This window comes from Podarcis raffonei, chromosome 5 (genome assembly GCF_027172205.1).
Source record: "Podarcis raffonei isolate rPodRaf1 chromosome 5, rPodRaf1.pri, whole genome shotgun sequence".
NCBI lineage: Eukaryota > Metazoa > Chordata > Lepidosauria > Squamata > Lacertidae > Podarcis > Podarcis raffonei.
This window is the reverse complement of record NC_070606.1, coordinates 51,700,243-51,724,806: the sequence shown is the minus strand read 5'-3', so window position 1 is coordinate 51,724,806 and position 24,564 is coordinate 51,700,243. Positions and strand designations below refer to the sequence as shown.

At 39.9% G+C, this 24,564-nt stretch overlaps 1 protein-coding gene across 28 annotated transcripts in view; it reads right to left on the bottom strand.

Annotated features, from left to right (window-relative positions):
• ABLIM1 (actin binding LIM protein 1) overlaps positions 1 to 24,564 on the bottom strand; it is a 205,634-nt gene that overhangs the window by 130,931 nt on the left and 50,139 nt on the right. For 5 of the 28 annotated variants that reach the window (XM_053389105.1, XM_053389130.1, XM_053389131.1 and 2 more), the window contains exon 1: positions 10,142 to 10,245. The exons of 3 other annotated variants lie outside the window; for them this stretch is intronic. In XM_053389105.1, the coding sequence (XP_053245080.1) occupies positions 10,142 to 10,217 (76 nt within the window). In that variant the 5' untranslated portion in view covers positions 10,218 to 10,245. Of the gene's footprint in view, positions 1 to 10,141; positions 10,401 to 19,180; positions 19,242 to 24,564 lie in introns of those variants that run through there. 20 more of the 28 variants (XM_053389135.1, XM_053389118.1, XM_053389133.1 and 17 more) reach the window with 11 other exon arrangements.

The window sequence follows — 24,564 nt, the reverse complement described above, 5'->3', positions numbered from 1 at the left end:
TAAAAAAAAATCATTTTGGAATTTAAAAGAGACCTGCATTTTACTTCAAAAACCACACCTGCTGGGGTTTCTTTTTTCTCTGTACTGTTCTTTACTTGGTTCCTTCTACATCTTTTTCTTTCATAGTGAATTCTAAAATTCCTTATTGAACATCTCCTGGAAATACCTTTGTACAGTTCAGACTACAAATTCATATATAGGTCTACCTGCCAAGCAAGGCCCTGTAAAGAAAACATGTCCACACTTCTCTCCCAGTGTCATCTACACTAGCTTGGCCATGTACACAGAATGGAAGATGGCAGGGTCCCCAAGGATGTGCTGTATGAGGAGCTGGCTTCAGGCACTAGGCCTGTTGGCAGACCAATTCTGCATTACAAAGATGTCTGCAAACATGACATAAAAGCTGGCAACATTAACCCTGCCATATGAGAATCCCTTTCAGATGACCGCAGTGCCTGGAGGCAAGCAGTCAGGTCGTGTATCCACAGCAATGACCAGAGCAGGATTGACCGAGAAGCACAGAGAGAAGAAAGCAATGGTGCACCTGTAGCAGAAAACCCAGATGCCTTCATCTGTCCCACCTGCAACAAAACATATTTTTGACATATCAGTCTCTACAGCCACAGCAGGCACTATAACTCTCCAATGGTTTCACTTTCCTCTCAAAATTGCACTCTTCCATTGTCTCCCAAGACAGTCGGATGCCAACAAGTATTATTGGCATACAAGGGTTTTTTTTAAGACCTTACATCAGCTTTCTTCATAACACCTTCTCCTCCTCATGATAGTCATTTTACTATAAGGGAATTGAAGACTATCTCACATAATCTACTACTCACTGGCCTAAGTAGCCCCAACATTTTCAGGGTACACATAAGAGATCCTTCTTGCCACTGCCTCTCTCTTTTGCTTCAGTCCCAGCCAGAATGGATTAGGACTACAGTACAATCATAAGCAAGACACTGTTCTGTGCTTTCTACCCAGATGAAAGCCTTACTATGCTTAATGTGGCTTGCTCCAAGTAGGTATGCATAGGATTGCAGCCCAAGTTTGCTACAGACAGGACGTGATTCTTTAAATTCTTGGGGAAATGACCAAACTGGGACTGAGGTACCCAAGAGTGAAAGCTGAACCAGGGGCTTATGGCTACTTGTCCCATGTTTCCCATCTATCACCCAGATTCCTCTCTTTGTTTTGGCTCCCAGGAGTCCTTCCTCTAACAGTAACTAAAAGCAGATAAAGTGGCAATAGTAGCCCAAAAAAAACAGGGTAGTAGATAAAGGAGGATCCTGGGGGCAGCAAGGTCAGTGAATAGGAAGAAGAGATAAAAGTCAAGAGAAAACAAGACCAGAGTTGCATCCAGGGCATTTACTGCCTAGGGTTAGCACTGGGAAAGGCTCCAGTGGCAATGTTTTTTAAGTGGTCACTTTCCAAGCATCAATGTAGATGCAACCATGAAAATGGTGGTAAAATTGTCTTGCTGTAAAACTGAAAAATGAGCATAGGAGAAGAAGCCACTTAAACTGGTGCAGAACAGGTGCTGAATCCTTCTCCTGCCCTTGCTTTCCAGATGAAACAGCTTCTCACTAGCTGTTCTTCTGCAAGTGGGAGAAACATAGGTGAGAAGGAGATAGAAAGGGGCAGAATGAAGGCAGGGAAGCATTTACAAAAATGCAGCCCAACCCATATCCCAGCAGTAAGTTGTACCGCCTTAATGTGTAGTTAGAGCTTCGGTTGGGATGTTTGAGTAAAGGATCACCCCTGAATAAATGACTACCTTGTTCTCAGTGGAGAGGGTTAGCTCTGAGATCTGTGAACTATGGGACAGGTATGGTAATTCTTGGTGCATATAAAATAGGAGGAGGAGGAGAAATAGCCTGCTACTTGGCCAGCAACATATGCAATGCTTGCCTGCCTTTTTTTCTGCTAAAAGAGGTTACAATTAAGCTGCAGGAATCTATGTTCCATGCCCAAAGTCCTTTCCCTTTCAAAGGCATATCTTCCATATACCCTTAACCATGGTTCAGCATTACAATGGGTAGCATAAATTAAGTGTGCTCTTATCCAATGTTATCCAGATCCTGGGTGGGCAGGAAAAATAAGAAACATTGTAGTCTTACCAATTTTCTTTCCATTTCCCTGCACCACTGCCTCATCTATTGGTGGCATGCAACCCTGGACAGATTATCTCAAAGGGAACACAGCATTAGGCCAACACAGGGACAGATGGATGGTGCATCTCAAAAGAGTGATAATGTACTGTCACTCTTAAATTTTATCTAACAAGCAGTCACCAATAGTTGTGACAGATATTGAATCATCTGGCTTTCCTTGTATTCCTTATTCATCCAGATCTGTTATTTGAATAGATGAGACACACAGGAAAAAATGCATTGGGTGTATGTGTGTTTCCTCACCAGTATAGGCTGGGCTTCTGTTATCAGATCCCTGATAAACCCTGGGAACAGAAGGATAACATTCCAACTTCTGCGGCTCACTATACTGCTAAGAATAGCTTTCGGACCTCACTATGTGGTGATGGATTGAAACTTTTTGCCCTTAGATACTAAGCTGGTTCCAATGCAACGACAAACAGTAGTTTATAGCTACTTATACAAGACTTTGGCTCATATGCTCGCCCCCCCCCCACTTTCTCCTTCTCCAGGATGGCTGGGAGCAGATCAAAAGCTTTTACTGCCAACAGCAATTAACCACATGTCTGTGTTGTGTCTAACCCTACATTGCAGTTATGCATCTTATGTATCGTTAGCTGAAATAAGACAGCTTCATAAAACTTTGGTTTAGAGTTGACTTCATTTAGTTAAGCATAGTTAAGACTAACTGCAGTTTGTCCAGGTTGAGGCATCACAACAACACTTATGTGGTTAATCATAAATGGATGCAGTGGAGGAGAAGAAGGGTGAAGGGAGTATGCAAGCCTGAGGCTCACAGAAACTGACTCCTGTAACAATAACCCAGCCTTTCATTTAAAAATTGCAGACTAGTTTGAGTAGTTATTGTTTTACTGCATTTGGGATCTTGAAGGAGAACATCATAGTGGTGCCTCCCACAACTTTCTGTACTATTACCCCCCTGGAAATTACCATGTCTGCATATGAAAAGAATTAACCCTGTGGTGATCTTGTACAAAAGGTTTTTCTCACCAGGTATCACAGACTTTCCACTTCAAGAGATGTTGGCATGTAAGGGTAACTGCTGAAGACTGGAACATTTTGCTCATAGAGTGGCCAAGTCTCATTTTTCACATGTGCTAAGGATTAACACTGCCATGTTCCATCTTGTTCCCAGTCCCAACCCAGCTGAGTGGCAGCCAACTGGAGAAAAGAGCAAATTGGCCCTTCTCCTATCCTCCTGTATTCCCAATTCTATATGTATGCATGTATTTATATGTGCATGTGTGTGGATGTCTATATCTATATATAAAAATATCAAACAGCAATTCAGACAGTTGGGTCTGGATCCTGGTGGAATGCAGTTAATCACTATACCCATATATTTATTACAGTGACAAACAAAATAGAAATTTTAATATTTCTGCTTAGAAAGCCTCCCTTCACTGAAGTTAAGCTATGTAGAGGCCACGCAGTTTTCATGTGTCCGGTGTGTTCATCTTGTTCTTCCTATTTGTTAACATTGCTGGAGATACAGTACGTACACCATCAAAACACTTCAGACTCAGGGCCAAAATAAATGCAGTTCAAGAAATCCATTACAAGATCTTGTTGTTGTTGTTTTGTATTTTGGTTAAAGAATAAAATACTAGGTATAATAAAAAGGGAAATTCCTTGGATGCCCAAATCCAGGTTTGAGGAAAGAACTCTTTTGTGAGAGAACCCCAAAACATGCAGCAAAGTAAAGCATGGATATATAGGCTGTTAGACCTTTAAAATATCACCTTCTAAGTTCCTTCCAAAGTTCTCCACTTACCTCTGCAAGAGCTGTTACTAAATGCAGAGAGGAAAGGATACAGATACAGTCCAAAACATGGTAGCCCCCTGGCTCCTTTTTTTCCAAAATGAAAAGTTTTCAAGAGATCCAGCTATGGTTTTCCCATGTTACATTTAGCCTGGATCTCAGCTGTTGGATACTACAAATAAAACAATGTAAATTGAGCATTTTTGCTTAGGTATATTTTACTTTTATAAAGAGCATGTTTTGATTGCTGCAGGGAACAGTAGTACTACAGTGGTGTTTTCTACAGCAAACATGTAAAGTGTGTGATTAAAATGTGCCTGCACATGCACACATCTTTAAATGCCTATCTAGGTTCAGTTTTCCTAGATGCATCTCTTTCTTCCTCACCTTATCTACTGCGGGAAACAATCATAATGTGTATAATGTTGCCCAAGGCCTGGCACCATCACCCAGAATGGTAGGGCAAATGCCTGGGGACACACAGTTCTTTGAAGGCCTACCACTGCCAACAGCAACATCACCTTGATGCTTCTTGCAATAATAATAATAATAATAATAATAATAATAATAATAATAATAATAATAATAATTTCTTTTACAGAAAAGTACTTGGCAAGCCAGGCACAGCCACCATCACCACCCTTTCTCCAGAAAGCCTCTAAAGCACATTTCTTCTCATTGGGTGGCTGCCTCCCTCTCCTCTGCTGCACCACCATGCAGCTCTCCCCCTGCTGGTAAGAGAGGCAGAGGACACTTGGCCAAGGGCCCCTTCAAATTGGCACAGCCTGCAGCTTTGTCCTTGAGGGAGCAATGAAGTGTAAAATAGCAATTCTAGAAGCATACCACTAGCTTGAAGCTACTAGCCTACCGCAGATTTCGGCTAGCTTTGTTTTGTTTTCAAGTTCCACACAATCATCGCAATTTGAACTCATTATGGTCCTGTTCCAAGACAGAGTACAAGAACCAATTCAGTTTTGTATATTAAAAGCCATATACACAGACAAGTGAGTGTTTATATTTTGTTACAAATGTATAGATTTCTTGTAAGGATAGGAAAAAAGGGGGTTCAAAATGCAGTGCTTGACAGTAAGACAAATAAAATGTTGAAAGTTTGAATAGGTCACAGAATTAACCCTGGAATACTGGTTCTGGGAAACAGCATGGTGTGGGACATAAATTAGCCTACAGAGCATTTTGCAGACATGATTCTAAGCTGAGCAAGGCACCTGAAAGAGTTAAGGAGTCTAAGGACCTGACACCTTTAATAACACTGAAAAGTAACCTGCCACCTTCAATAACATGCTTCACTTAGCAATAATGTGCTTAATTTTACCTCATCTGGTCACAGCGGAGGTATTTATTTCTTCTCTTCTTGTGGACATTAGTGTAAAGCAATTGTCCATAAGCATTACCATAGCAACAACTGACACCTACAATGATGTGGGATTTCTTTCAGGGCAAAAGTACATAAGAAACCAGAGGAGCTTTACTATCATCCAAATAATAAAACACACCAGTGATCAGACACCTTGCTTTGGCTTTAGGGTGTAATTTAAACATAATACTACCCTTTATTGAAACTGCTGAAGAGTTGACATAGCTCCCTAACGCAAACACACAACGTCGAACAAATGTTGCGCTAGTAGAGACTTTTGTGCTGCTTTCCACTAGAACAACAATTTAGTTAAATACGGCCACATGGACCTGGCAATACTAATAATTCTGAAATGTCATTCATAGCCTCCCTTGCAAATAGGTGCTGAAAGTGATCTCCTACCCTCTCCCCCTTCCAAGTGTTTTTGCAGTAGCAAGCCAATAACATTAACAGTAGGAATTAAGACTATTTCACACATTATGGATTAGGAGTGTACACTGTGTGTACATCAACAAATCTGGGGCACTTACACACATTTATATCACCAGGTACATACACAGCAGATACCTGGAACTGGCTGCATATCACCAGTAGGTCCATGTGCATGCAATAAAAAGACAAATGCATGCTCTCTTATTCCAGAGTATGTATAGCGGTCATTGGTTCACTCATCCTGAACAAAAAAAAACATGTAAAGGTTACCCTTTTTACTCATTCTCTGTTGTTGTGCTTACAATGGTTTTCAGTGTGATTACGGAAATAAAAGAATAACAGCACAACCCTAAACCTGTTTACTCAGAAAAGTTTTTATTGTATGGTTTTCGGTATAATTGTTGTAAACTTCTCTGCTTTTTTATGAATAGCAGTATGTGCTGGGTGTGTTTGTAGAATAGTACAGAGGAGATCTAAAGCGTTTGCAAAGAAAGATACTCAGCAAATTTTGGAGGTGGGACAAACTTTGCTGTGGTAGTAACTCATGGCTGGTTAGTTTTGGTATTGTCCCACCATGGAGAAAATAATGGTGGCAGCCAGGTGACAACAGCTGGAAGGCGTTCCAGTGCCTATCAGTGGGTTTCACACCCAATGTTCTCTTCCTCTCCCACCGGTACAACACCCAGCCACCCTGGGCTTTTATCACACATAAAGGAGAATGTCAAAATGCAGGGAGTATTTTAGCTCAGCCAAAATTACTACAGATTTCTAATGCTAGACTAGATTTAGCACACATCAGTCCAGCATCAAAGAGGCTTGTATGACTGCATTACAGAGTTTACACCTGCTAAAAATTACAGGTGGGTGGAGGAGTAAGATTGCCTTCACATAAATTGTACTGTATATGTTACAGGTAGGTAGCACCTTAGAGACCAACTAAGTTTGTTATTGGTATGAGCTTTCGTGTGCAGATACCTTCAGATACCTTCAGATAAATTGTATATGTTTGCTTTTTCACTGTTTAGGGAGTGGAAGAGATTAAACTGCTCACAATTTTATCTTGATTAAGGAGAAAATAGAAACCAAATGCAGGAGAATGGCAGATCTGAATAAAAGTGCTGCACACTCAATCACTAGGGATATTATCTGAAGCTTTATTCACCTTTCTTCCTTCCCAGATGGAGACTAAGCTCCAATCCGGCCAGCTTAAGAAACCTGACAAGATCAGAGGTCACTGATAAGGTGCTGCTATGTCTGCAGGTCATAGCAAGAACACAACACGCACACCTTTATTTGCCAGTGGGCTGCTATTGGCTTAGCAGTTGCAACCAGAGGCATCAGTTGCTGAGAAGAAGATTACGACTGAGGAGTCTCCCTCCCTTCTAATTACTTCAAGCTGCGTCTGTCAGAAGGGGGAAGACTGAGGAGTCTGCTGCATTTCTCTATGCTATCCTCAAAACACAAACAAAGGTAAACAGCTCACCCTTATCACAATGTTTATATTATTAATTAATTTTCAATACCGCCCTTCATCTGAATATCACAGGGTGGTTTACAATATAAAAACACAAATGTAAAAATAATAGCTATGGGAACAGCTCAACTCCCATCACTTGATCTCAACAGGACTTTGCCATGCCTCACAGTACAGTTGGCTGCCTTTTGCTGGATCATATTATGAAAATGGCATTTGCTCGCTTCATTTTTATTTGCAACTTTTTGCTATCTAAAAAAAAAAATGGACAAAAAAACAGTTTAATAAATAGATTGAGGTGGTCTCATGCAGGTAGTGAAACTGTTTACACCAATGGAACTGCTCTTCAGACTAATTTCTCCAAGGAAATTAGTGTTTCTCCCACGCCTCATCTTAAATATTTTGCTGCGAGGGGCTTCCCACTTTTTCTTTTAGTACAATAGCCATTTTAGTTCTTTCTGCCTTAGACACAAACAGACCTATTCTCTGCACATCTTAGTAACACTGTGCATCTGCTAAAAATATTACATCAGCAACATAAAAAAATATTATCATCCAAACTGAGCTTTCCTTTTAACTCTGGGTCAACATAGCATTGAACCACAAATGGGACTCACATTAGTCTGCTGGGAACAGGCCAATGCTGGGCTCAGGGCAGTCTCACTGCTCATTTTACAAAACATTTCTTTTCTGCAGTCATGGAAGTAGAAATCTTTTTAAATAATTAAATAAATTTCTATAGTAGCAAGGCAGAACATTGAGTAAATTGGTTTACGAAGCATTAGGTAAATTCTTCTGTCTGGCAGAAGTTAATGTTAAAAAACTGAATCTAAACATTTGTGCTGGCAACAGTGTGTGGCTTAGAGCTGTGAATTTGTGTGTGATGCCTCACACAGGTTTCTATATCCTTGTGCAGAGGGTTAGTTAATCTTTAGTTTAATGTTTGTTATTCTAACTGGTTCAAGTTCAGATTCTGAATCTGATGATGTCTCAATCAGCTAATTACACATTCAACCACAACCAATAAGAAGTTATTACATTACATAGACTAAACAGCTTAAAAATTGGCTCTCAGATCCACAAGGTTCCATTTGAAGAAGATTCCCATGAGACTAATGAATTTGTCCAGAACTCCAGAACAATCACAAACTCTGATTATACAAAATCCTCTGAACACCTAAGTGCCTATATCACACTGTGAAAACCTCTTAACACTCGACTTAACTGTCTTAATCCTAAAGGTAGGAGTCAAAAGTATCAAAGCGGCCAAATAAATTGATCCCATTGACAGGATAAAAACTATGGCCAGGATCCAAGCCAGAGCAAGTGGCTGTTCTGCTCAGACAAACAACTATTTAAGCTCCTGTTCAAGTTGCAACTCCCTGCATGCTCCCAAAATCTCTCTCCCAAGTTTGGGGCCCTCCACAGTGGAAGCTGGTAAGATACAGTACAAGGAACTGTAATCATGGGCAATTGTAGTCTGTGCCTTCCTCTGTGTGCGGGATCTTATCCAGCATGCATAATCCAGCCACAGGGAAGCAATTCAGTGAAAGAGAGTGAAGAATATGCTTAACTTTCTCTGACTGAAATAAAAAAAAAATGTGCCCAAATTTTGATGGAATCTGTGGCATGTTAGTAACACTGCATAAAGGCACTACAGTAAAAGAAGAATCACTAGCTGCTGTCGTTTTCAACTATGCCGTTTTCAACGGAAGGCAATTTATGGTGAAAATACTGGGTTGCCTGGAGATTGATGGCCAAGGGAAAACTGACTAGATAGGATGGACTCAAGCATTTGTCACTTGTCCTCCCTGAATGGCACCTTTATACTTCAGAATTCCATTTTCATCATTTGTAAAATGGAGATAATGACCACATTTGTAATTCTGTCTAATACCTAGCAGTATTAAAATTATTATTATTTATTTAAAATTTAAAGCACCTTTCTTCTCCAAGCAGTTCAGAGTGGCAAGATGGGCTGCTTGAATGCAAGAACTGACCACCACTGTTTCTAATATTCATTAATTCTTTGCTAGACACTCCACAATCTCCACAATCTCCTGTATCGCCGCACTAACGTAACACTAAAGGAATCATGCAGTTTTTAAAAATCCTGCACTTTCCAACCTAGGCCACATTAAAGGAGTTTTTACATTTATGTTCTGTACATTGCAAGCTATATTGGGACTGTTGCACTGTCATGCTACTTGAGTTTACCATCACTTCACAGCAGCAGAAAGAAACTATCAACTATTGTGCTCCCCTTTCTCAAGAGATGAAGGGATAGAAATAAATTTCAACGAAACACACAACTAAGGGGTGGCATAATAATCAAAAGGCAGGGCTTCTGCTTGGACCAGGCATCTAATGGGAACAGAACTGAAAATACTTTTTAATCAAACAATACATGTTTTTAAAAGGACCTGTTTAGGAGCTCTGCTTCTTGTCTTACCACCTTGTTGTCTTAACTATACTCTCTAGTCTACAGCCACCTTAACATCTGGTTAGACTGGACTTCCTCAACATGGTGCCCTCCGTAGGTTGCTGGACTACAATGCCCATTGTCCCTGACATTTGGGCCATGCTTCACTGAGGCTGATAAGAGTTGGGAGTCCCAACAACTTCTAGAGGGCACCAGGTTGGGGAAGCCTGGCTTAGGCTACCATATGGAAAATTCAGAAATATGCCAGCTGTTGAACTTACAACAGCACTACCATTTATCGACTATTTAGAAAAGCAAGGCCTGTGGTAGTTGCTTCATAATACAAAGTAGACAAATCCAGCAGCCGCTCTAGAGTATATATACCCTCTGCTCATCTCCATGCTTCTTAGCAAATATTTCGTGTCCACCACCCATTTTAACAGGTCACTGAAACAGCTCAAAGGTGGACAAGTCCAGACTAGAGCCCAGCTTTCTTACTTACCTGAACCTTCTGGATAATCAAACAACCATTCACACAAATAGTAGTCATCTGGATTCAGGTATGGCAGCTGCTTCATCACAGACTGCTTGGGGATGAGGTACAAGACCTCAGCAATATCACCGTCCTCTATAATAGACATCCTTTTGATAGAGTTTTTGTACTTTATCCGCTCAGACACCAACCTCTTGCTTTTCCCTGATCCACAAAGCTTCCCAAAACTGTTTAAACTGGGGAAAGATGGCATATCTATGGCAACTGTAAAGCGAGCCGCTAAGGAAGTAAACCAGAGTGAGCGAGCGAGTGAGAGTGTGAGAGCGTATACATAGCCACTGGGCTGCCACCGTCTGGCATGCTGTCCTCATCCATCCTTATTTCACTTCCTTGTCCACTAAAGGAGATTAAGGAGGAAGTATTTTTAGCAGTGATCTTCAGGAGATTATGACAAGCACGCTTAGTCAGGTGACAGCCTTCAAAACACTATTGGAACCAGCAAAGCTTTGCTTTGGTGTCCATAAACGTGAAGTGAAAGCATATAGAGCATGGCACAATCGGATTAATATCCTGGGCAAGAGAGAGGACATATCTGAGGTAGATAAGAGGATTACTTTTGAGAAACAAAAGCCTCAGCACAGTGGACGAAATCTTGTTAAGAAAGAACCTTCATAAGCCCCACATATCCATCTGTGCATTTAATCTAACATTTCCCATGTGCATTACAGCTAAGGAAGGCTCACCACACTCCATTGTATCTTGCAAAGCATTTCTACCAGCAACAGATTTTCCTGGGAGACATAATTTCTGCAGCCTCTATGGTCACAAAAGTAAGTATCTATAGCCTTCTTGAGAAATATTTATTTTCCCAACTCCGCCATCTCCTTTCCTCCTTCCAGTCTCATTAACAGAAGACTCACAAAGATCCCAACTGTTACCCCCACCTCTAGCTGTATTTACAACAGATATCTACAATCTATTCCTAATGACTTGCTAATCTAAGAAACTAAATTAATGATTTTGTTTTTCCTTGGGAAAGAGCAAAGTAAATCATTAACAGTGCATTCAAAAGGACTTGAAGCCAACAGCGCATAAGCAAAGGGGCAAATTCTAGTTGTTGTTAGCATCACATAGTTACGGGGATTGACTATGGGAGAGCATGCAAACCAAATGGAACCCCCACTACCTCTTGTTTCAGGTCTGCTGCACAAATAGTTCCCCACATGGAATTGCTTTAATCGCCATGTTGCTTGCAGTCCATTTGTCACACTGAAGCATAAGAATGTTAGAAGAGCCCTGAACAAAGGCTCATCCAGTCCAGCACCCTATTCTCCCAATGATGAACCAGAGGCCCTTGGGAAGCCTACAAGAAGGACATGAGTGCTTCAGCACTTCACACTTGCATTTCTCCCTGACTTGGAGGTGTATATTCAGCAAAATCATGTTCCACAGCTCTCCTGTCCTCTGTTTTTCTTCTAGAAAGGGAAGTAATTCAATTTTCTTTTCACGTATTAACAAAGTATGTGAGAACAAAATTCTCACTAAACATTCCCCAGTCCTCTTTCCCTATGTTCCCAGATGGCAGCACATGTGAAAGGATGAACACAGACCCCATTCTATAAGACAGTTTTCATGAATAAGCAATTCAGAAGTTAAAGTTCTGTGCTGCTCTTTAAAAATCACCTAGGGTGTCTCTATTTTCATCTGAGAAATGTTAGAGGGTATGCTTTAACTAATCTCCATTGAGAGGAATTCTTGGGTCAAAAACATTAAGTGCTCTTTAAACTCAAGCTCAAAAATGAACAGTTCGTGTGAATGCTGTATATATGCACTAATGTGAAGCTTACTGCAACTGAAAGACTACCTTACCCAGTACTGCTGAATCTAACAAAAGATACACTTTGGCTGTTGTTAACAGTTGAATGACTGTGAGCACCCGCAGAATAAAAATGGAATGGTTTGTTATGGGTGTTCATTCGCTCTGTACATGCTCACCCACACAAGCTACCACGGACTCTAGAAAAATGAAATTAAACTACAAACCATAGGCTTTGTCACTGTAGACAAAACCTGTGGTTTGTACTTCTATTGCAATCTTTCTGGTTCCAGCGTTTGTTCCTAGTGTTAAAATTCAATAACTCTGCAAGATACCTCAGGGTGCTTGTTTATACGATCAAAATCAATGGATAACCTGAAAATTCTTACTATGACATAAAAATCTATTATTTATTTAGCAATAAGCTAAGCAAGCAAAAGCTCTCAGGGCCGTCAAAGCATTCCAAAGTAGTTTCATGTAATTCATTGGTCTGAGCTCAACTGAGCAAACGTAACATGCCTGTTTGCTGAGTACACGGTAGCTTATCTTGAGATAAACAGAATGGAGAACCTGGGGCTCTTCATTCTTTTTAAATTGCCTTTGAACTACACTCACAGCATAGTCCCTGTATGGCCTTAGACTTTGTAAACAAACCCCGAGGGTGAAGTGGGTTCAAGAGTAATCTTAATATGAAATCTTCTGTAACAAGTGAGGGGCAGGGAAACAAGGCTGAAGAACTGCTGTATTTTAAAAGTCATTTTCACCACATTCAGCTACTTGTGAACTTTTGCATGTGCAGCTACAATGAAACAAGTGCCTTTTCAAGAACTCTTACCCTCATTTGCGCATGTGAGTGTATTCTGTGACATTGCAAAGATCATGGTAAAGAACAAGAATGCCTGCAATTTCCATAAGTATTTAACACAACAATTTGCCCAGAGAACTGAAAATAGTAAGAATAATGAATATGGATATTTACCCCATGTAGCTCAATTTCCAGCACCAGCCATATATGGCGAGGAGAACCCACTGCCTAAAACTCTGGAAAGCAGCTGCTGCCAGTCATTGTACAATGCTGAGCTAGATGGGCCAATGATATGACTTAATACAAGGCAGCTTACTATGTTTCTAAGAAATATTAATTTCTTTCAAGATTATAGTACATCTCTCTCTGTGTGCATATGTATATACATGCATACACCCTTTAACAAAATTGCTAAGAAAATGGCTGCCTCCCACTGTGACACAATCCAATATCAATACTTTAAATAGGAGGGCAACTGGATGCTTAAATTAATCTGCTGATGAAAGTTTTTGTGAAATGATTGCCCCAAGAAAGTATGATTATTATGGTGGTAATCCACTGCAACTTTTTTCAGGCTGGGCAAATTTTCTTTCCAGCTGCACCCCTTTAGGTCATGTTGAATGTCATTATATGAAGAGTTCCCTGACTTCCGTGATCAACTGGTGACTGAGGTAGGATGGGGGGCTGGAAAAGTGTACCTGCACACAGAGAACCCTCCACGCATGGCCCTTTAGATCTTAACCGAAGCCGCCATTTGTAAAATTTAGCTTCCATAGAATGAGACAGTTTAATTTAGAAAGCACACTCACACAATAGGAACTGGTTTTTTGTTTAAAAACATAAAATACTACAGAGTGTTTTGCTAGGCCAATTTGTTATTATTAGAGGATTAATTTGGATTGTGGTGTGTTAAATTGTTGCCTTGCTTTTCAACGTAGAATTATATATTACCTGCAATGCTGACCGTGAGTCATGATTCCTGTTAGAAGCAGCAATCAAAGCTTTTTTTTTTTAAGCCTCAACATTTCAAAAATTAGCACAGCACTTCCATGTGTTTTGCAAAGGAACTTTGGCCAAGTCAAAACAACAGTGACTTTCAATGAAATTCCAAAAAACATTAGACAAATATTTTTGAACCAAATATCAGTAAAGCAATACTTCACTCCATCGTACCAGACTTCCAGTGACACCCTGAAAATAACAGTCCAGCCCTTCGTCCTGTAATTACCATTTGCTGCTAATCTTGTTTTGACTTCAGGCTCAGTTCACTTTCCCTCTACGTTTTCAATTTAACCAGGGGGTATGTCTATAAGACCCTGCATTTGCCTTCTATAATACATCGTGACAAGAATGAGAAATGAGCAAAACAAGAAGGAATCTAGACTAACCAGGAGGCTTTCTCAGATCAGACTGCGGTTTTCAGTAGATAAGTGACCTCCAAGGATAGTGCTGCAACACCTCAGATCAGGACCAAGAAAGCTAATAAATTATATACAAGGGATAAAGGATGAATTTAGTGCTGACAAAGATTACTTAAAATACTTACATATTTCACAAAATTTGGCCCAGTTACTGACCTCCTAGAGAAGCATAGGCCACTTTTTCTTCAGCCATTTTTATTAGTGTCTGAAAGCTCCTGACAACTAATACAGTGGTACCTCGGGTTAAGTACTTAATTCATTCCGAAGGTCCATTCTTAACCTGAAGCACCACTTTAGCTAATGGGGCCTCCTGCTGCTACCGCACCGCTGGAGCACAATTTCTGTTCTCATCCTGAAGCAAATTTCTTAACCCAAGGTAATATTTCTGGGTTAGCGGAGTCTGTAACCTGAAGCGTATGTAACCTGAAGCGTATGTAACCCGAGGTACCACTGTATGCATATACTCTAACAGGCCTCCACATTTGCCTAGAGTGTTTATCCAGGGCCAACTGGAGAGCTATTTCACATTTAGCATGAAGCAAATGTTTCCCATCACGCCTGTCTATTAATTTATAGAAGTATTTCTATACTGCTGTGTCACAAAACATCAAGGTGGTGTATACTGCTAAAACTTAAAACATAATTTAAAAATTAAGTTTTAAAAATACAGAAATCTTTAAGGTGACTTGATAATATGCATTTGTAGCACCTCCATTGTATTAGCAGACGCTGGTATACTTGTAGTCCAAAGCAGTTTCACATGGGGAGGGGAATCTAATGTGGTACTGGTTTGGGTGTGTGCATTTGAAATAACATTCTATTATTTATTTATTCTATTCAGTTTATATTGTGCCAGTGTGGCAATGCTGATGCCCTTTAACATTTCACTTATGAAAACAGGAGCACTCTTGTCTGCAACACCTTTATTTTCACTTCAAGGATGACTACCCAAATATACCTCCTTTCACTACTACCATACATGTTTGAAGCCTCTTCTCTTGCCTCTGTGTCATCATTTGCTCTGCAATAGCTTGTCAGGCATTGTGAATTACCAAAAGGACCTTAATGGTTTCCTTTAATAAAAAGAGCACTCAGAATACTTAATAGAAATCACTGAGTGTTTGATCATAGAATGGATCTGGTTGTACTTATTATAGGATACAAGTGGAACAGACAAGTATACAGTCGTACCTTGGTTTACAAACTTAATCCATTCCGGAAGTCCGTTCTTAAACCAAGGTGTGCTTTCCCATAGCAGCGGGGGACTCAATTTACAGATGGAACACACTCAATAGGAAGTGAAACGTGTTCTGCTTCCAAGGCAAAGTTCACAAACCAAAACACCTACTTCCAGGTTTGCAGCGTTCTTAATCCTAGTTGTTCATAAACTAAGCTGTTCTTAAACCAAGGTACCACTGTACTACTGTTTTGTGTTGAGACCATCAAGATAGACTATTCACCAACAGGCAGGGTCTGATTACATGTTTTAATAGCAAAGTGAGTGTTTGTTCTTTTGGCTGAAGATATATAGCAAAAACATAAATGTCCTATGATACATAACCATATGTTGCAGTTCAAATATGAACTTCAATTATACCTCTGTGAAATACTGCAAGAGATGGCGCCTTAGTGTCATTAGACATGCAAGTTCATTCCATTCAGACATTTTACTTCTACAGACTGGGAAACATGGTCAGATTAAAATCAAAATGACTTTGAAGGCAGATAGGAAACAAAGCATTGCTTCAGATCACTGAGGTTTTAGCTGATGGGGGTACTGTGTTGTGTAACACAGATCATAATTCATAATTCTTGTCCTAAATCAGATAAGAATGTACATTATCACAACTTCTGATGAAATGGACTCTAGTGCGCGAAAGCTTATACCATCTTAAGTAAGGTGCTACAGGAGCTTTATGGAGCCAAACACCAAGTTTTGCTAAAAAGAAATAGCTATATAGAAAGTGAAGCAAACCATTGAGATCTGAAAATGTAACAGGTATAACATTTCTAATTTGATGGAGTTACAATAAAGGCTTTCCTAACATAATCGTATGAATTAGTACTCAGAAATAATTCCCACTTAATTCAATGGAACTTGCTCCCTACTAAGCATTTACAGGATTGCAAACGAGCTACAATGCTGCCTTTAGTGCTTCTGTCATAAACCCAAATACCAGCTTGCTGCCATTTCATTATAACATTATTAGATGCTATATGAAAAAGGCCAAAATCAACTGAGGCTAGTTGAGACAGTTCTGCAGAAAAAGTCTGATCCACAAGTAATTTCATTTTATCCATACACTGTACGGAATCACCTTAAACCCAACTCCTCTCAGAGAGTAGACAAAGCAGCTACCCTGTTTCTGCTTCAGTGAAAGCAAGGCAGCTTACATTAAAGTGTTCCTGACATGGACTGGGCTGGGAGCAGGGGAGTGTTATTCTAGGAACTACAAATACAAACTCCCTATAATTTAAATTATTTTCACATTACATGGGAATAAAGTGAGACTTAAAAAAAGCATATCTTCACAAGCATGGGACAAAAAAACCAGCTCACAGTGAAATTCTACACATGTCTACTCAGAAGTAAGCGCCCACCAAATTCAAGAGGGCTTATTCCCAGGTAAACCGATATACTTTAATACTATAGATGTCCAAAGTCTGAAGATGTGATACAACAGAGTTCTTTATGCATTTATATAAATTCACAGATTCATATAAACGTGGGCCATGGAACACTACAATCTATGGTCAACCTCTGCATAAGCTGATCAACACAAAAGGATTATTGTTACATACAAAGACACATGCACACAGACATCTACAGAATAGGTAAAATGGTCAGAAGAGTAATGAGGAGCAGAAGGCAAACAGCTTACCCACGAGGAGGAACATTGCCATTATCATACCCATATTGCACTACATACTGCTCTCTCTTCCACCACATACTAATTGTCTTACCCATCCCTCCAAAGCAAGCTGTGATCTTCTGGGCATACTGGCACAAACCATTTTCATTGGAGGATTCTTCACCTAAGGTCTGTTCACTCATTGCTTTGAATGCAACTGCTTGTGTCCTTCACTAGCTACAACTTGCTGGAGACAAGATGTAAGCCTTCTGAGCTCTCTTCCAGTTCACTTCCATTAATAATTCAAGCACTCTTTAAAATCTGCTGAGCTCTTAGAATTGATTGCACCAGCCATTTTATAGCTTTGCAAGTAATTATGTTTAGCCTGTGTGTGTGTATCCGATTATGACATTCCGTTAATTTATAGACAATATGCAGAAATCACAACAAAATGCATGCCTTTCATGACTGGCAGGAGATATTATGTTCAGCTGCGAGATATCAGATGGACATATCAATTTCTGCTCAACTAAGAATTAAAAAAGGAAGTTGAATAACCACATGGAGGATGATAAACATCATGTACAATTCAATGTACAGGGCTCTGCTCCTTACAGATAGACTGGAGTTCGATTAAAATAATGATGATGTTTGGCATAAAACTAATTTCCACATTTTTGTGTTTTATGTTATAAAAACAAATCAGAAAGAAAAACACGGTGCAAAAACTTCCAAGGAAATAACTGCTACACTTTATCTACATGTTTTAAACAGAGTTGTTATAGATGGAACTGTGGATGCTCTATACTGAAAAGTCCAGATTGGTATACCTTTTAGCATGCATAATGTCATTCTTTCCCCATTCACCCATTGAAAGCAATGATAATAGGTAAAAAGAATAGTATTGGAGAAAAACCACTTTGGGGGGTTTGTTTTGCGGTTATTGTTTTTTTGCAATCAAGCAGTGCATACATTTTGTGAAATAATATATAAATAAATATATTAGGGATAGAAACTAAACAAACTAAAGAATAATTTTCTCATCCAGCTGAGTTGCATTAATGCACTTAATTTAACTTAGGTTAGCTTCTTAGCCATGTGAGATGCAACCAAGTTGTTCAGAAAGTAGCCTAATGGTACCAAGCTACTTTTTCAACTCATCTAGGCGAATGAACATCTGCAGCAGTGAATCAGACCACCCCAGCTATTTTATTAATTATCATTCAGGCATGACCTAATTGTCTACACAAAGATATTGTTTTTTATTAACCTGACCTTAAAATTTTAACAATTTAACAGGAAGTTGAACTTCTCCCTGATTTGCAAAAAGCATATAATATAGTTAGTGTAGTATTATCTCCTATGGCAGAGGAAAGTTCTGGAGGAACTCTACATGAAAGACCTGCTATTGGCTTATGGAAAACATACAAAACATGCACATTATACAGCCAAGCATGCTGTATTACACATCCTACATATTCACCTCCCCCACTCCCTCCATTTCACTAGGATTCTCCCTATAGAAGCTCCAATTTTTAAAATCTGTTTTTATTAAAACATTTATCTACTGCCTTTCTGTATTGAAAAGAGGCCCTAAAGCATATTAGAGCCCCCAAATCAGGGCTTCAACACCACACATACAAGTTATCTCCAGAAAATTTGTTTCTCTTCCTCAAGGCATATTAAGAACTGCCACCGCAACATTACCCGGCAAAGTCACAGACTTCTTACAAACAATTCCAAGAGAATTCCTCCTTATGCACATTTTAACTTTAAAAAATAATAATCTCAATTTATTATTATTTATTCAATTTATATCCCACCTTTCTGCCTGAAGGAATCAAAGTCAGCAGTCATTTGTCACATAAGAGCCTCCAAGAGACTTACAAAGTTTAGCTCAGCTGTTTATAGAGCATGGTGCTGATAATGTCAAGGTTGCAGGTTTGATCTCTGTAAGGGCCAGCTGCATATTCCTGCATTGCAGGGGGTTGGACTAGATAATCCTCAGGGTATCTTCCAAATCTACAGTTTTATGATCATGGCATAAAATTGGGAGAATGGGACCAATGAGTACCTTACAATAAAAACATTACTGTGACCTATTAATCAAATGCAATAAAACAGCAGCAAAACAAAAAACCCCACCAAACTTACATTCAATAGACAGCAAAATCATCATAATCCATCAAATGCCTGGAAGAAGAGGTGCCCAGTGCTGAAAGATATTAATGATAGTGCTAAGGAAAGCTCACTGGGAAAAGCATTCCACAAGCCAGGAGTCACAATCCTCTTTCAAAGGGCGAACCAGGAGGAGGACCTAGGATAAAGGGTCTAGGTAGGGTCATAGTCAAACAAGTATGACAACCTCTGAATGAAGCTTTGTGTTTAATGGAATCAAGCAGTCTTCAGCTACATTTACAATGCAATTGTGTACAGTGGTACCTCGGGTTAAGTACTTAATTTGTTCCAGAGGTCCGCTCTTAACCTGAAACTGTTCTTAACCTGAAGCACCACTTTAGCTAATGGGGCCTCCCGCTGCTGCCGCGCCGCCACCGCCACCGCGTGATTTCTGTTCTCATCCTGAAGCAAAGTTCTTAAGCCGAGGTACTATTTCTGGGTTAGCGGAGTCTGTAACCTGAAGCGTATGTAACCTGAAGCATATGTAACCCGAGATACCACTGTATTTGCTGACTAGATTTCGGCGGGATTTACTCCAGAGCACTACCATTCATTTAGCACTTTTACTAAGATAAACTACAATCAATCAAGATGGATATGCAACAGCAGAAAATGGATAGTTATTTATTTGTTTAAAGGAAGGATGCTGCAAGGCAAATGTCAGGGATCAAGTAAGTCCAATAAGTTCAGAAGGTAAGCAGCAATGGCATGGCATATTGCATCCTTTCAAAAAGCAGTTCTATCTATCATCTATCTATCTATCTATCATCAATATATTTATATACCACGTCATAAAAAAAATCAGAGTGGTTTACAACAGCTATAATAAAACCATACAATAAGAATCATATAAAATATTTTAAAATTAGGGATCAGCTAACTATCATGGAAATATGCATTCTAAATTGCTCGCATAAGCCTGATGAAGCCTGACAGAAGAGTTTACAGCAGGTGTTTAGAAGTTGAAACAGAAGGCGCTTGCTGAATCTCAATTGGCAGAGTATTCCACAAGGAACACCCTTTATGCTTGCCTTTGTGCTCACTTGTCATAAAATGGGCTATGAACTCAACCTAGAAAAATCACTAAGATAATGTTTTGATCCATAACGTTTGGGATTTGGACTGAATATTTTGCTCTGTTTTGAAATCCCTGTTCAGCCAAGAACTCCCATAGTGGGTCTGAGGCACAATTCAGAGCTCTAGTTCTCCATCTTCAGAGTTTGAAATAATCAATCTGCCTCCTAGCAGAGGGCTGCAAAGTTGATTTCCATGCTGCAAATGAGAAACACAATCATATATAGCACATCACCAGCAGACAGGTATTGCTGACGAACTAATCAAATCAGAAGACAGTGTTGGCTATGAAAGAAAGGCTTAGCTGTGCTGCAAGGATCATTTAGAAATCACAGAACAAAGAAAAGGCAATGCAGCATATTGAGAGCTACTCTTCGCCCCTGCATTTGGGAAGGGCTTTATGGCAGCCAGTGATCTAATCTGATGTCATCCTGGCAGCAAGCTGGAGAATCTTGTTTGTATTCTCAGACATATAAAAGGTCGTCAATAGGGCTGTTTTCAAACAGACAGGGATTAAAAGACTTTGCCTGACTGCTCCTTGGCTACGTGAGGAAGGAAGACGCTTTGGAACACAGTGGGAGAATGGCAGCCGAGACCACCCAAAACTTGAGGAAGGAAGGTGTGTGCTGTGACTTTACATACATTGCATTCATTTAAGTTTGTGGCCTGTGAAATGGATAGTGCTGAGGCATACCAATTTTTAGCTCATTTCATAAGCATGTCCTTTTACTAACAGGGTAGCATCCTGTGCTTAACTGGCACTAGCCACATCAGGGGCTTCCCAACTCAACTCCTCCAAAAGTCTGAGCATCATGTGAAAGCAAGGGAAAGAGCCTTACACACTTAGGTTGAACACTTCATCTGCATGCAAGGAGTCCTAGTTTCTTTCTAGGTGAGGTTGGGAAAGACCCTCTCTGAAATCCTGGAAAACTACAGCCAGGTATGGTAGGCAAGCTGGATGGACGAATAATCTGTTTTGGTATAAGGCAGCTTCCACTGTGAGTTTAATGTCTGACTGGCTTCCAGGAATCCTGATTCAGCTGAGAGACGATTGGTATTTTAATACAGTTTAGTCCCAGGGAAGTCCTGTTTAGGCATTCAGAATGCAAATTCAATTAATGTACAAGATGGAAACAGAAAGTTCTGCTGCTTCCCCCAGTGGCTGCTCAGTGAACGCCTGAACAAAACCTTTGCACGCACACGTGTGTGTGTGTGTGCGTGTGTGTGTGTGTGTGTGTGTGTGTGTAGGCTCTGTTCACACTAGTGGGAAGCTTAACACCAATGGGTGTTCATTCCTAAGAACAGAAATACCTCCATATGTACAGCTGCATGTGCAGAGGCTCTATTCAGACATTCAGTAACCTTGTGTAGGAGAAAGACCACAGCCTGCCATCCTCGCACATTCACTGAATGTGCAGTGCCTGAACAGGGCATTTTTTCTGAGCACTCTGCTAATACGTTTTTACAAGCTCCTCTCAGTTTCTTGCTAAGTGTCCCAGTCTCTCATGTGCAATGTACTGGACACTTAAAGCACATATATGAATAACTTGTGCAAAGAAATACTGTGCATTCTCTATTACACAGAGAATAAGTTCAGGTGATTTGGTTTTACAAGAACCAGATTCAGGCTCACACAATCTTTCTAGTGCAGTCACTTTCACATTATTATTATTATTCTATTTCTATCCCAGCCTTCCAAAGGAGCCTGGGGCAGCAGACATCAGAATGCTGATTTATTTATGCTAATATATATGCAAATTTATATATTGTTACTAAAGAGATGTAATGCACCCCACCATAGTGGTAAAATGCCTGTCTGTTATGCTATTCAGGTGCTAAATGATGATGAGCAACTTAGAGATCTGCCTCCTTAAGGCTCTTTAGCTTTAAACCACACTTGGATGAGATAGGAATAGCCTTTTAAGCAGGACCCTATTTCTTGCCTGTGCACATCCTGCCCCACCCCCTTTCTTTGCTGCAAACCACAGTTTGTCAATACACACAACCAATCAAAAACCTGTAATTTGTCTGCAAGTTAGAACTGCAAGTTACAGTTTGACCATGTAGATTTCAATTATGATTTGCAGAGCACTGAAAAACTTCACAAAACAAGGAGATGGAAACCCAGCGTCAAATAAAAAGCCTTTTTTAAAACCGCTTTTCTGTGGGCTCACAAATATATCGACTGAAGAGGCAATTGATATGGGAGACTCACTTGGGCCATTCCTGGTGACTAAAATATGACTAACCAGCATGTTTTCATGGAAATCTCTGGAGTAGTTTTAATTCCACAGTAGTAGCAAACTGCATCCAATTGAATTTTTTTATTATAGACACTGTACACAATCCACCAGGTGAGATCTTTTGCACAAGACCTAAATGAAAAGGAACACAGCAGTGTTCTTGAGGAACCCCCATTCATTTTGATGCAGCACACACAGGTAAACTTCCCAGTCGACTATCTTTTTTAAAAAGTGAGAATAACTATGTTTCTTGCATGTTTTTTACTCTGTAATTTAGTTTCTTTAAAACAAAATTGGCTGGACCTTAGAAAGAGAGGAAGAAGAGGGGGGAAAGCACACAGCTATAGTAAGAATCCAGGCCTGATTTATTTTTTTCTTCACTAATCAGTTTGGTCACAGGGACATTTTCAAATCCCCCTGATGGGTGGGGAAGGGAGACTAATCTCCTTTCAGGTGGTGAAGGTTCAATGGAGAAAAGCAAGGGGAAATATCTAATTAAAGTCATTACTTTTATGCTGCTCAGCTCTATTCATCTGGTTGACTTGACATGGCCTTTTCAACTGTATGGAAAAGGAGAGATTAGAATGAAGAATAATAGGGCAGCTTCTTAGTGAGCAGTTTCCATGAACCAGGAGCTCAACAAAGTGGCTAATGAGATGTGGGCTTGAATTTCTGGTTTGTTTCTGTTGTTGTGCATTTAGGAGCTTCCTTATTGACATGAAAACTACTTACTGTCGCTACTAGTGTTGCTATCAAGCAGCAACAAAAAAGGATACTTTTCTCCCTTTAGGAAAATTTCAATTAGAGTGGTACCTCGGGTTATATACGCTTCAGGTTACATACACTTCAGGTTACAGACTCCGCTAACCCAGAAATATTGCCTCAGGTTAAGAACTTTGCCCCAGGATGAGAACAGAAATCATGCAGCAGCGCAGCAGCAGCAGTGGTGCTTCAGGTTAAGAACAGTTTCAGGTTAAGAACAGACCTCCAGAACGAACTAAGTTCTTAACCCGAGGTACCACTGTACATGCTTCAGATTGCCAAACTTAAGTCTAATAGTGACAAGCCCGAGGCAATGATCAGCAGGCCCTTCCGTATCCAGAAGGACGTGGGCATCCACTGTATGTGATCTTCAACCTGTTGGTTGCTCAGCTTCACAAGTTAGGTGCTCTTTGACTTTGAATTGCATTAGTATCCAGAACTGTTTTTCACTGTTTTTCACTGGTGATAATCCTGAGGCCCTTTTCAAAAAAGTTCTGATCTAGAGATGATCATCCAAGACTTTTTAAACCTCAAAGCTAGAGCAATGTATCACTCTATGGTGATAGAGGGTAAGCTTCAGCTAGTGCAAAACTGGTCATTCCTCTTGATCAGGGTGGGTCACTATTTCCTCCGTTGATTTTGTGATTTTGACCATGCAGTTGTTAATGTTCCCTCCACACCCTGCCAACAACCACCAAGCCCTAGGACTTGTAAAAATAACCAAGTGAAGTTTTCTTCAGCCAAACACAAAAACATAGACCTCTCTTAATTCAGACAGCCTAGCTCTTGTCTCACAGCATCAAGTCTGAAAGCTTGCATTAGCACTGCCTGCTGGGTGTACGTGCACTACCAAACCCACTTGTACAGTGCTCTCAGCATAAGAGATCAATAAAAATCAGCTTTCCATCACAATGCCGGGAAACAAAAGAGCTGAGTCACACTTTGTTAATGTAGCAATCTGATCAGCTTATCTATTATGTCTCTCTCAGATATATAAATATATATTATGGCCAAAAATAAGTCTGTAACAGAGACCTTTTCCCATCCTCCCCACTTCATTCCCACAACAGACTAGACTGAAATATGCATATGAAACAGTTTGGCTATGATAATCAGTACTGATTAAATTATTCACTTTAATCAGTACTGATGATCATAGCTTAACTATTTTCTTTAGTCTTCTAGCCTAATTAATCTCCCATTCACTGGCAGAATACTCAGAACATAATACAGATACAGTATTAGCAGGTCTTACTTGCAAATGTTTACAGGATCAACCAT